Source organism: Protopterus annectens, chromosome 5.part0 (assembly GCF_019279795.1).
Source record: "Protopterus annectens isolate FY-2018-M chromosome 5.part0, PAN1.0, whole genome shotgun sequence".
Taxonomy (NCBI): domain Eukaryota; kingdom Metazoa; phylum Chordata; order Ceratodontiformes; family Protopteridae; genus Protopterus; species Protopterus annectens.
In genome coordinates, this window is record NC_056735.1 from 1,854,945,343 (window position 1) to 1,854,959,382 (window position 14,040).

The window sequence follows — 14,040 nt, forward strand, 5'->3', positions numbered from 1 at the left end:
ACGTCTTGCCAGGCTTCTGGGAATAAAGAAATGCGACCCCCCGACTGGCTCCAGAGACGAACAGTCGGGCCTCCCTTCAGGAGTGCTGGTAGGGAGAACCACGAAAGGAATCACAGTCACCCTGGTTACTTTGTCCTCCTCTGCCTCTAGGACAGTGTCTACCTGAATTTCCACCCCCACCCCTGCCTCTGGAGGGGAAATCACTTTGTGCGCCCTGAAAAAACCTCTGCGACTTCCTGAACCACATTCCCACCCTTCTGGCCCTTGGGGTAAGGTCTAGAAGGCATGGAAAAATGGACTCCCATGCAGACAGGGTTTTTCCTTCCTGCTCACACCTAGTGAGAGTGTCCTTCACCTTGGTTCCGAACGATGAACCGTTAAAGGGGGCGTTGGTGAACGTAGACTTGAAGGCCTCCGCGAAATTGCACAGGCGCATCCAGGAGTGTCTCCTAAGAGAGACTCTGGAACCCGCTGCCCTACTCGTTCCGTCGGCTGCGTATGAGATCAGCCTCATGGAGGAGTTGGTAAGGGAATTTAGGGTAGACATTTGTGCGTTGACCTTCTGTGCCATGGCATCAGAAATGTTACCCTGTACAGACTCTCCTAGCTCTTTTAGGAGATCTCTCTGGAGCCTTGTAAAATGCATCAAGTAGTTCAGCGACCGCAGTGTAAAGGCCGCTGAGGTAAACACACGCTTCCCATACCTGTCCATAGCCCGGGACTCCTTAAGCGGATGGACGGTAGACAAAGTTTCAGCAAGTTTCTTCTTGGTGGCTGCTGCCACCACCATGACATCTACTGGAACACCTTTTGTTAGATATTCCTCGTCAGTGGGGGCAGACAAAAACTTATTGAGTCTCCTAGGGACCGGTTCCACAGTGTCAGGAGTTTCCCACACCTTTTGACAGACAAGATCTAGTAGCTCATCGAAATGGGGAGAAACCCAGAAAGTGGAGTGTTGAGACCCGAAAGCCTTCAGGAACACAGACTCCTCATCAGAAGGGGATTTGGAGGGCCAGCCCCCTCTCTGCTTCAAGATCTCAAGGATATCTGAAAAAGAGATATCTTCAGAAGACGACTTGGGGGACCCCTCTGACTCCTCAAGGTCAGTGTCCGAAGTGAGAGACTCATCCAGGGAGTCGAGGTGTTTCCTCTTGCACAATCTCTTTCTGGCGGGCTCCTCAGGCAAAAACTCTGGGGAGACGTCAGAAAGTTGGGGACCACTCATGGAGGTATCCTGAGGCTTAGGGTTTCCGCTGCTCAGGGATAGACGGTGATCCGAAACTGACACCGGTGCTGGGGGGGCAGAGTATCGGTGCCGTAGGATGCAGCTGACGACCTGGCCAGCACACTCCTCATAACCTCGAAGGCTGATCCCCCTTAGCTCCGAAGGCCGACTAGCTGTAGAGGATACAATAGTAGCCCTCGGCGCAGAGGAGATGAGGTCCGAAGCAGATGTCGTGTCCAAGCTCACTCGAGCCGAAGCACCGAGAGGAAGGCTCGGAACCGATGTATATTGATCTGAGCCCTCCCCCTCGGGTCCGACTGGAGAACTGTGGACCCTTGACCCCATGGACGGAGCCGACGGGGTCGGAGCGAAAATCGGAACCGAGAGGCCAGGCGAGGCTACCGGAACCGACCTAACGGCACTCGACAGAACCGACAACTCTGGCCCCGAAAGCCGAGAAAGGCTCGGAGGAGGAACAACAAAGGATGAAGTGGCCATAGGCTCTGGAGCCGACTGGGTCGGAGCCGAAATCAATTTGGCCAACACCGATGACTGAAGCTGTTTCTTCACCACAATATCAACATCCTCATTGGAAATGGTCCAGAAGGACCTGGAGGATAAAGTTGGAGATCTGGCTCTCCCTACGGAAGGGGACTTGCGTGAAGGAGGAACCGGTTGAATAACTGGAGACCATCTCCGAACCAAAATATCCGTGACCGGCTCCGAAAGGCTGGGAGCCGATACGGACTTAGTCAAGACACTACCTTCTGTCGGCACCAAGGGCAATGGAACCGAAGAAGGAGAAGCTGTTCTAGCAACTTTCTCTGGCGGCTCTGAAGAAACAGACGGAGCCAGAGATCGCTTCTTAGAAGTCTTTTTGTCCTTTTTAGCTGGACAGGATAAGGCACTGGAAGACTTAGCCAAGTCTTCCTCGAAGGAGTGTTTAAGCAGTCCTTTCAAAATGAGCTTGTTCTTCCTCTCCTGTAGTACAAGGGGACTGAAGGAATGACAAAACAAGCAGGACCCTTGGAGGTGAATAGCCCCCAAGCAGTACACGCACACAGAGTGCTCATCAGTCAAAGACATTTTATTGTTGCATTCAACACACTTTTTAAAGCCCGAAGGCCTGTGTTCCTTAGACTCCTTGGACATGCTGAATAAAGAACACACACACAGGTACAAAGCAATACATACACACACTGGACACTACTAAACCCTGCATGAGAAACTAGAGCCTCTAACTAAAAACGGCCTAGTAACCGGCGGGAAAAAGACAACAGGGAGGACTAGCCCGGGGAAACAAAGGCAGGATAGCACCACTAGCCAACACGACAACACTAAAAGCTAACAGAATGGATTACCAAACAGAAGACCACACGGAAACAATGGGGAGAACTAGGTCCTCATGGGCCTAGCCCGTGGGAAGAAAGGAAATGAACAGGATACCAAAATGGCCAACGAAAAGGCCACAAAAACAGCAAAACAAACAAAACAAAGGCAGTATAACACCACTACCACACACACAGAGCTATGAAAATAGCTTTTTTGAGCAACAAGTCAAAAGTTTATAAAAAGTTTATAAACAGTATACTTAGCCACGGCCAAAAGCGAGACCACATCTGAGCGTAATGAGCGGCAAACAAGTTCTGTGGAATAGACCTGTTGCATGATGGGATACCTCTTAGCCACGAGCCAATTGAAGACTTCGAGCTAGAGTATGGCCGAGTCGGAGCCAAGGTTCGGGTCTGAACTCACGGGTAAGAATGAAGGTGAGATTGGACTACACAACATCTCTTCCTTTGTGCTCATTAGAAAAATTCTAGATGACAGTTCCAAATACAGCATCTGTGGGGCTCAGAAGGGAAACAGCAGAACATTGTCTCCTCTAATACCTGTCTACATGGAACAAAGAAACAGAAGAAGATAGGAGTGAGTCTACCTGGAATAGAAGCAGGTGATATGAGCACTGCCCAGGTATAGACTCCACACTGAGCTACACACAGGCATCAGCCAGTGGCACTTGATAAAGCAGTTACTGAAATATTTCTAGGGGAGGTCTTTTTGCTTACCCACAACTGAACATTAGATACCCTTTTGGCTTCTCCTTGTCCACTAGATCTACTAGACACTCCTGTTCTTGCCCCAGCCTTATTCTGACCCATGCTCAGGGCTGGTGAGGAGACTGAGCAGCACAATATTGCTGCTGAAAAGTGTTTGTCCTAACCATTTCCTTCTTTCCCTGTGCACACCATTTTAAGTCCAGGAGGTGGATGTGCAATGGGGACATGCTGGCATACTGTCTCATCTCCACAGCAATTCAGCCAATGTCCCCTGGCATACCGACTTAGGACAATGCCCTTATGCATGTCCACAACCTCTGCTAGGAATAGAAAGCAAGGTGTGTCTAGTGCACCCTCCCCCAAGGAGAGGTACAACCATCCTTCCCCTTCCAGCACCTTAGGTGGCTGAGCCGCTAACTGAATGAAAGCTGCCTGGGCCACAGACTCGGCTTTCTCTTTATGCCATGGAGCTGGCTATTTCAGATGGATTTGATATCACCTTATTATTGGCAAGTACCACTTTCATTAACTGATAGCTATTCATTGGGACTATACATTCAGAAACATTCGAACATTTTTGTGTGTTTATCTTTGGATTAGTGTTTCAATAGCCTACATTTTTCATGGCTCTACTGAGTGGGTTACTGAAGAATTGATTATTAGTCTAACTATGTCTGGAAGACAATAAGTAGGGATCTCAACCATAATGAAAAGGTTGCCTGGTCCCATGAACAATCAATGTCACACACAGTGGAAAAACAGTCTTCTTCTTTCAGCTTTTTCCCGGTTATGGGTCGCCACAGCGGATCACCTGTCTGCTCATGATTGGCAGTGGAGTTTTACGGTGTTGAGTTGCCAGCCCGGCGCCCAACCTTCCACAGAAGTCACACACACGCACGCATTCACATCTAGGGCCAATTTAGCATGTCCAATCCACCTACAGCATGTCTTTGGAGCACCCGTAGGAAACCCACGCGACCACAGAGAGGACATGCAGACTCTGCACAGAAGGCACCCCAGCCAAGGATCGAACCAGAAAACCTCTTGCTGTGAGGCGACACCACTAACCGCTGCACCACTGTGGCCGCCCACACAGTGGAAAAACAATACTGGATTAAATAATGCATAATGAAAGCAAAAGAACTTCAAAATCACATCCTAAAACAACGACATGCAGACCACCACTGTCACATGGTAATTACTTGTGGCACGCTACGATGAATTTTGACAAAAGTCTTGAATACCTGAAACACAACATTTCCAGCTGATACTGCTGTTACAAAATCTGTAAAGTGAAATCTAGAAGACTGGTCAGGTTTTCTGAATATATAGTAGATCAACATAAGAAAACAGTTACGTGGCTTCATCCTTTGCAGAATGTCCTTTCATTTGTAATGTTACATTACCAAATCAGTTCAGTTGAACAGTTCAAGTGCAACACAGCATCTCAGAACATTACAAATATGCCCACTTATACAAGGACAGAGCCAGCACTGGAGCTAAAAACTACCAGCATGTGTTGTTATACAACATAATTTCCAAACACTTCTCAAATGTCTGAACTATTTCAAAAGTGTGAATACTGTAAGCCATATGGCATGAAAAAACAAGTCAAAATATTACACCCAACTGATAACACTGAATCTTTATCCAACACTCAACAAGCAAAATGTATTCCACACAAAGTTAAATATCCAACTTGATTAACATGTCCTATCTAATCAGGTGCATAAGTGGATCACTATATGAGCTCCACCTGAGGAAATCTGCTTGGAATATCCAGACAGCATGATCCACCTAAACTAAGAGTAAAATACAATGCTTGGTTTAAAAAAAATGGAAGAAAAGAAACACGATGATATATATTTTTTTACCTTTTGTGGAGGCTCTGCTACTGGACTAGTAAGTTCTGGAAGCCTAGAAAAAAATTGCGATAATTATTTGCAAAAATATACATTTTCGACTATTTTACTATACTAGCTAAAATAATTAATTATAAAATAGCACAATGTACACTAAAGACGTACTTTTTCACATAACCAGTGTCGGGAAAAGATCAACTAAATGAGCTTTCATAATGCAGGATATCGACTTTCCATCAGCAAACTGGGAAACAGCTGGCTATATGGTGGACAGGATTGAAGCCCTGACTACATCTCAAATGACCCAGGACAGATTAGTGGCCTGAGTGCTGGAGGAGCTGCTCAGGGATTAAAAGTAATGGTGACGACTTGCCAGCCTGTCTCTCTTTCTGGCCGGGCGGAATGGGATTTCGGTCCAAGTGTGTACATTCCTGTTATGTTCCCTGGTGACTGATGAAAACCACATGAGTAGTGTGTATGTGCAAGAAAGAAAGGGTTACACGTGCTTATGTCACCCATGGAAGTGAGTGACAGACCCTCACAAAGGCACAAAACATGCCTACCCACTGGGTGCCACTAAACATGCATTGGGAGAAATGGTAGATCATTAAGGCAACCCCTGATAGCTGACTGTATAATAGCTATGCTACAGACTTGTAGCAGTGGCTTACATGGCTAGCAGAAAAGGTGAAGCAAAAAGAAGATTAAAAGAAAACTAAATATGGAAATTCTAACTTCTAGCACAAACAAAGAGAAGAAACATCAGGAAAACAATGACATAAAAGGGCTTCAGAGGATACCAATAGTAGAATCCGCTAATGATATTTTGGGAAGGGTCCTCAACAGGATTTTTATGTACTACCTAGTCGTCCCTATGTAAAGAGGAAAATGCTGATGATTGACTGCTGAAATCTACAGACACCTGTAGTAGGAATGCAGTAAAATTATAATGGTGATGTAACCATTTAAGGATGTAAACACAGTAAAAAGTTGAAGAAGTCAGTGAGCAGTATTTATAATGCAACAGTGTGATGTTTGATCCCAGAAGCAAAGGTGGGCAGCCAAAGAGTGTTTTTAAGATGTCTACATGGTGATCCCTGACACTTCTGGGGACAAAGAAAGGAGGATGCAATACAGAAGGCTGGAAGTGAGATAGCAATGGTTCAGTAAATGAAAGACGGTACTACACAACAGGAGCACATAAGCTCAAAGTTCATCAGGTGGAGCAGTACATGATGACAAACAGAACTGACTTTGGTATAACAGCTAATGAAGAGAATCTACTGCAAAGTCTTATAAAAGTTGGAGAGTAAAGAGGGTAAATCCACAGGATGAACTACTTAACCAGCTGGTGATAGACTAAAATCCTGTCCTTCAATGGTCATGATGTGCAAAGATTTCAAAAACATGTACAATTAATGTGGAATACCTCAGAGCCATTTTTACAGATACCTAAAAATAAGTCAGGAACACATGCAAACCTAAGGAATGAGGTAAAGTGGGACATCGATCTGCCCAGAAAAATGTACTCCACTTACAGGAATAAGTCTAACAAGTTGAAAAGCTTCTTGGCAATTTCGACTCATTCAAGATTCTAACTGCAAGATCTAGTAGGAGCACTGAACCTAAATGAGAAGTCACAACACAGGTGGAGACAACAGTCTTTCAACCCAACAATCTAAAAAGGACATTATTCTGTCAACCAGTGAGAAATTATGAGCATTACTGGGTCTTTCTTATGTGAATTTTGCAGTCAGGCAAGAATTAAAGGGAATGGTGGAAAAGCATACAGCAGTCTTGCCTGCATCTGGAAAGCGAGAGAGAGAGAGAGACCGACCACATTCAGCATGGACTCCTACTTTTCTCTGCTGAACTGAAAAGTAAAGTGGGGAGGAGCAATGCATTTTCCTGTGAAGTGAAAAAGTTGACCTCTGGGTTGTCCTATTCCTGGAAGACCTAAGCCTAAGATTTAACCAGTAAGTTTAGAGGAGACAATATTATTTGATAAGGGTCCTCTTCACTCCAAGTGAATGTTTTTTCTTTCTTGAGAAATGGGAAGGTCTGGAAGAAAAAGCAACTAGCCAGGAAGGGAAATGAAAAGACTCTTCATTCTGTCAATACCAGTTTTATCTTTTAAAAGTTTCCAATCAGGTTCTAAGAAGTCTACTAAAACACATTAATCCTGAAGAGGACATACACGATTACCTTCCTAAGCTTCTTCTTAAGGTATATCTCAGCCATACCAAATTGACCAGGTACATTCCTAAGCCTGCTGCCCTGGCCACAGCACCAGTTCAATCAATATAACAGCTCTGCTTTGGAGTCCTCTGTTGAAATTGTGGTAAGGGTTTCCTTATGTTCCCTCTTGATTTTGAACTCTGACAGGTATGCCAGCTTATATTAATGCCTAAACACTAGGGAGTTCATAAATGGAACCTGTGAGTGGGAGACAAAAGAGAAAATCAAGGGAACTAAACACAAAAGTGACAGAAAAATGACTTGCTTGATCACTGTCCACATCCTCAGGGTTATGATTAGGTAGCCTGATGGAAGGATGATGTGATCCCTCAGTCTACACTGAATAAAAGAAACCACAAAGTACTCATTATATCCTGGGATGCTTTATCAGGATGTCACTCAACTTTGTTGTCTTTCACAGGATGCTTTAAAGCTGAATAAATAACATATTTCAAATCAAGTCCAAGGACAAAAACATCTATGGTTCCTCATCCTTCTTTTCTAGATAATGATTAATGTGCTTCTGGGGAGAAGGAAGGAAGAAGAACCACATGCCAGTACACAGTGGACTTCATTAGCCTGAGAGTCACCCAAAGGAAAGGTCATCTGGATACTGCAAGGATCTCAATATCTTTGCCATCTAATAGACAAGAACATACAGATTTTCACAGACTCTTTCACAGGATGATGAGGGATACATTCCTTTAAACTTAGGGAAGTCTTTGCTTTCTTTGTTCATAGCAGTGGATGTATGACATACAGGAAAGATCTAGGTAAGAAAGCAATGTGTTCTCTGATGTTTAAGGAAGTGCATGCTAGAAATGGCACTCAAGTCATAAGATGCTTGCAAAAAATCTAGCAATGGCATCAGTCCATGTTCCTTTACACTATGCTTTCAAGCCCCTGTCAGATGCCAAACAGATGACATATGTCTAACATCTACACATAACAAAGGACCCAACTGGGCTCCCACCTGAAATGCTGGGACTCAAAATGCCAAGTCCCAACATACCAAACAAAAAAGACCAAAAAATGCAGGAGAAGAACTTATATATATATATATATATATATATATATATATATATATATATATACACACCATCTCTAACATCATCATACCTTGGAAAAAAGGGAATATTCTGAGAAATGGTAATCTCGGACTTAGTAAGCCCATTCAGTCTTCAAAATTATGGGACTCGCTAATGTGGGTCCTGAATTTTCAAAGGGTTATAGTCCAGCTGGCACAGCAGGGCCAAAAGAGTGTTTTACCCCAACCAGTGAGCCAGAGACAAACCAACAGAGTACAGGTCTGGAGATAAGACTTGTTGGCTCTGAATGTAACCACCAGCCCAGCACTGAGGGGGTAGATAAACATTCAACAAACCATGAACTGGATGAACAAGTGGAGAAACAGAATGACAGCCCACCAAAATCCATACACAAAGAGCTTTATTCGGTGAAACCAGATAAAAAAACAAAACTTTAAAAAAAAAACGTGTATGTTATGGAACTTCTTCACAACAATTAAAAACAACCCAACCTGTTTAATATAAATTTCAAACTGTCGCATGATTTAAAACAACCACTAAAACCCCTCCATAAACTAACTAATTATGCATCATAGCATTTTAGCCTTAAAATGGTACTAACCGAACAACATTCACTAAGACCTGGAAAAATCATTGCATTGGACATAATTTGCTATTTCAATTCACTTTTCAAAATATGCTCATCCAAAAATGAACCCTCTTATTAACCTGTTCTAAAACAACAAACATAAATTTGTGTGTAGCAAATTCATTAACATGCTTATACATGCATTCGTATTTTTACACTTCCTAATATCCATTAAGTGTTCAAATATCTGTTCCTTTAATTTTCTAGAAGTTTTTCCAATAGAAAAGGCTGGACAAGAATTACAGAATGCAACATGCACAACGTTTTTAGGAAACAGCAAAAGGAAAAGAAGATGAAGAGTTACAAGTATAACATCCCTTTACTGGGTAACAATCATTTTTGATTCTGAAATGCTCAGTGACTAATACATTGGCACACTGCAAACAATTGCCACATTTAAACATACCTATTTTCCAGATTGGCCCTGCTTTACTTATACCCACATTGGTTCCAAATAATTTTAAAAGCTTTGTCCTTTATACATAATGCAAACAAATATGCCAGCAAAGCAACACCAGAAAAGACAGAAATGGAGTGCTGGAGTATAACGGATGCACAATAAATGATAACCGGTGGTGAAAGCAACTCCTTTATTCGACCATATACACACAATCAAAAAACATTAAGCGCTTTCATCCACTGATGTGGACTTCATCAGAATGCCATTACTGATGGCTAAAAGCAGTTTAAATTACTTTTTTGGCGCCAACTCCGCCTCCCTGGGAATACCTTCTTAAAGCAACATAGTTGTGTACATAACATACTATAAAATTTAAATGATTTAAAAACAACAACATTAATACATTAGTACCACAAACTCAAAAATTCTTACTATCATCTTGTCTGTATATGAATAATTGAATTTGTGTAAGAACAAATACATAGATGTTGGTCGTCTAAAATTGACTATCAAATCAATTTTAAAATGACATACTAGGCATGGACGAAGATAAAATATTCATAAAATATACAAAAATTACTATATGGTGCTATACTACAAAAATAAATGTAATAAAATAGCATAACATAATACATATTTAAACACCAAAAAATATAAATGCAAATACGATGTTATTGTGTTGCTAAAATGGGTTTTATTGTAATAAAGTCATTGAGACCTGGTTTCCTAACCGCATCTGTATATATCTGCCATAAAACCTCCTTTTTACTCAGTAGGGTCTTAAAATCACCTCCCTTAGAATCTATCTTCACTTGATCAATAATACCAAATTTGAAGGTGTGCTCCATACCATATACAAATATATGTCTACTTAGCGCATTATTCATATCCTTGTTCTTAATAGAATACAAATGATCATAAATGCGTTTCTTAAAGCAACGTTCGGTTTTTCCTACATAAAATCCCGAACAGGAACTGCATTTTGCTAAATATATTATATTCTTCGTGTTACAATTACCCCTTAAAAATTTAATAGTTGTCCTGTTAATATTGTCTAAAATAAGGTTATCTGTTTCTAGTATAGCGTAACACTGTTTACATGAGCCACATTTTTTAGTACTACCAAAACTTTTAATGTCACGAATTTTAGAAGTTGATTGTTCTAATTTCTTTTTTATATTCATTCCAGTCCTATATACAAATACTGGGGAGGTCCCAATAAAATCACTTACTTCTTCATCAACTAACAATATATTCGAATTATTTTTTATAATATTTTTAATAAATTCAACTTGTGGAGAATATTCCAATATGCAAGCTCTTGCATAATTGTTGTTGTCATTTGTAACTTCTTTATTCTTAAATTCTCTACCTAATAATGGGGGAAATTTGTTACCCCATTCTTTGATAACATATGCAGAGATGTTATTTAACATAACTCTTGGGTATTCTCGGTTTATAAATAATTCTTGTATATATTTTATCTCTCTTAATACGTCTGAATATTCAGAAGTCATATGCGCTGCTGGGATACATTGGCCTTTGTAAATGCTCCTCAACATAGTACGCGGATGACAGCTATTATACTCTAAATAGCTGTTTGAAAAAGTTTTTTTCCTATATATATTGGATTTAAAACCCATTTTAGTCTTAGAAATATATAAATCCAAATAAGCAATACCATCATAATTATTCGTAAAAGTAAATTTTAAGAAACTACTGGATTGGTTTAAATATTTAAAAAAATAGTCAATACTTTGCTTATCCCCTCTCCAAAGCACAAACATATCATCCAAATATCGAGAATAATAAACAATGTTTTTATAATGTACACTAGTAAATAAATGGGTGGTTTCCCATTCTAACATAACTAAATTCGCATATATGGGAGCACAAGCCGCTCCCATAGCTACGCCTCTTATTTGTTTAAAATTCTCCCCCTCGAACTGTATATAGTTATGATCAAGTACAAGTGACATGAGCTCTATAATAACTAGAATTTTATCCCAATCCAAGCCTGAAAACTTAGACAAACTGTTACAGAAATATTCTAGTCCGACTTCCTTAGTTATACTGGAAAAAAGGTCCACCACGTCTATGGTAATAAACACGATGTCCTCTGACCATATATCCTTGGTTAACTTAGACAGAAATGACCAAGAGTCTTTAACCAGATGTGTGATCCTATTATAAATAGGTTTAAGCCATTTATCAATGACTACACCTAGGGGGTAAACTTTGGAGCGACTTCCCGAAACTATGGGATGAAAGGGTGGATGTTCAATATTTTTATGTATCTTTGGTATCCCTACTATACTGGCTAAAGTAGGGTATTCCACCTTCATGAAATCATATGTGTCCTTAGTTATTCTTTGATCATGCAATAATTTGTCAATACATAAGTCTATACGCTTGTATCCAATGTTAATTTCGTTAATAGACACCGTTTCATAGTTTCCTGATTCATATAAAATCTTATAAATTTCATTAATATAATCTAAGGTGTAATATAGTACAGCTCCTCCCCCCTTGTCAGGTTTCATGACTCTAATGTCGTTGTTGGTTGTTAACTCTTCCAGTAATTTCCTTTCCCCACTACTCAAATTTTCAGAAGCCTTCTTTTTAATTAATTTATTATTAATACTATATACCTCATTAATCACTGCTTTCTCAAAGCATGCTATGCTTGGATGTGTGGGAGGTATATAACTACTCTTTTTCTTAATATCAACTTTCTTATATCCAGCTTTATTCTTAAAACACATGGCCAAATTTAGTTTCCGTGTAAATAATTTAATATCGACAATAGTATCAATCAATTTGAAACAAGGTCTAGGCACAAATTTGCTCCCTTTTGCAAGAAATGAGAAATGTTCAAATTGTAGATCTAAATTAGTATAATTATAGATATTAAAATTATTATGGCAATTGATAATGCCATTAACAGTATTTAATACTTCCAGGGATTCAATATGTGTAAACAAATCTAATCTGGTCCCATTAGTCATATTATTATATGCATGTTGTAATACCAACTGTCCCTCTGCTTTCTCCATTTCCAACCTTTTCTCTGTGTACAATTTGTTACATATTGTCTCTCCCTGTGAAAATTTCCTCCATTATCATAATTTTCATCATACAATCTATTGCCTCGACCATATTTATCAAATGTATCATATCTGTCATTGCTATTTGTCTGTTTAAATTCATGTGTCTGTTGGTTATTATTATATTTCTTCCATATATAAGCTTTATTATTCTTGTACTGCACAGAATCTCTCTGCATTTTTTTGTCTTTCTTAGTGTATATGTTATGAGCTTTCTTTATTTGATTTATTTGACAGTTTTGGCATGGATTTTATGAAAATGTTGATTACAAAAAATGATGAGAAATTGAGTAAATTACTGTGTGAGGTAGAGAAATTGAATAATATTATAGTCAATGATTTGTGCTTTCAGCAATGGAAAGATTTATATGATAAACAGTTCTCTTACGCCGACAAGAAAGCTCATAACATATACACTAAGAAAGACAAAAAAATGCAGAGAGATTCTGCGCAGTACATGAATAATAAAGCTTATATATGGAAGAAATATAATAATAACCAACAGACACATGAATTTAAACAGACAAATAGCAATGACAGATATGATACATTTGATAAATATGGTCGAGGCAATAGATTGTATGATGAAAATTATGATAATGGAGGAAATTTTCACAGGGAGAGACAATATGTAACAAATCGTACACAGAGAAAAGGTTGGAAATGGAGAAAGCAGAGGGACAGTTGGTATTAGAACATGCATATAATAATATGACTAATGGGACCAGATTAGATTTGTTTACACATATTGAATCCCTGGAAGTATTAAATACTGTTAATGGCATTATCAATTGCCATAATAATTTTAATAGTTATAATTATACTAATTTAGATCTACAATTTGAACATTTCTCATTACTCGCAAAAGGGAGCAAATTTGTGCCTAGACCTTGTTTCAAATTGATTGATACTATTGCCGATATTAAATTATTTACACGGAAACTAAATTTGGCCATGTGTTTTAAGAAAAAAGCTGGATATAAGAAAGTTGATATTAAGAAAAAGAGTAGTTATATACCTCGCACACATCCAAGCATAGCATGCTTTGAGAAAGCAGTGATTAATGAGGTATATAGTATTAATAATAAATTAATTAAAAAGAAGGCTTCTGACAATTTGAGTAGTGGGGAAAGGAAATTACTGGAAGAGTTAACAACCAACAACGACATTAGAGTCATGAAACCTGACAAAGGGGGAGGAGCTGTACTATATTACACCTTGGATTATATTAATGAAATTTATAAGATTTTATATGAATCAGGAAACTATGAAACGGTATCTATTAACGAAATTAACATTGGATACAAGCGTATAGACTTATGTATTGACGAATTATTGCTTGATCAAAGAATAACTAAGGACACATATGATTTCATGAAGGTGGAATACCCTACTTTAGCCAGTATAGTAGGGATACCAAAGATCCATAAAAATATTGAACATCCACCCTTTCGTCCCATAGTTTCGG

General features: G+C 39.5%; 1 protein-coding gene across 2 annotated transcripts in view; it reads right to left on the minus strand.

Moving 5' to 3' along the window:
- The window catches only part of RNASEH2B (ribonuclease H2 subunit B), a 593,154-nt gene that overhangs the window by 84,071 nt on the left and 495,043 nt on the right, over positions 1 to 14,040 (minus strand). For both annotated transcript variants that reach the window (XM_044071685.1, XM_044071684.1), the window contains exon 9: positions 5,163 to 5,205. In XM_044071685.1, coding sequence (XP_043927620.1) covers positions 5,163 to 5,205 — 43 coding nt within the window. The remainder of the gene's footprint in view (positions 1 to 5,162; positions 5,206 to 14,040) is intronic.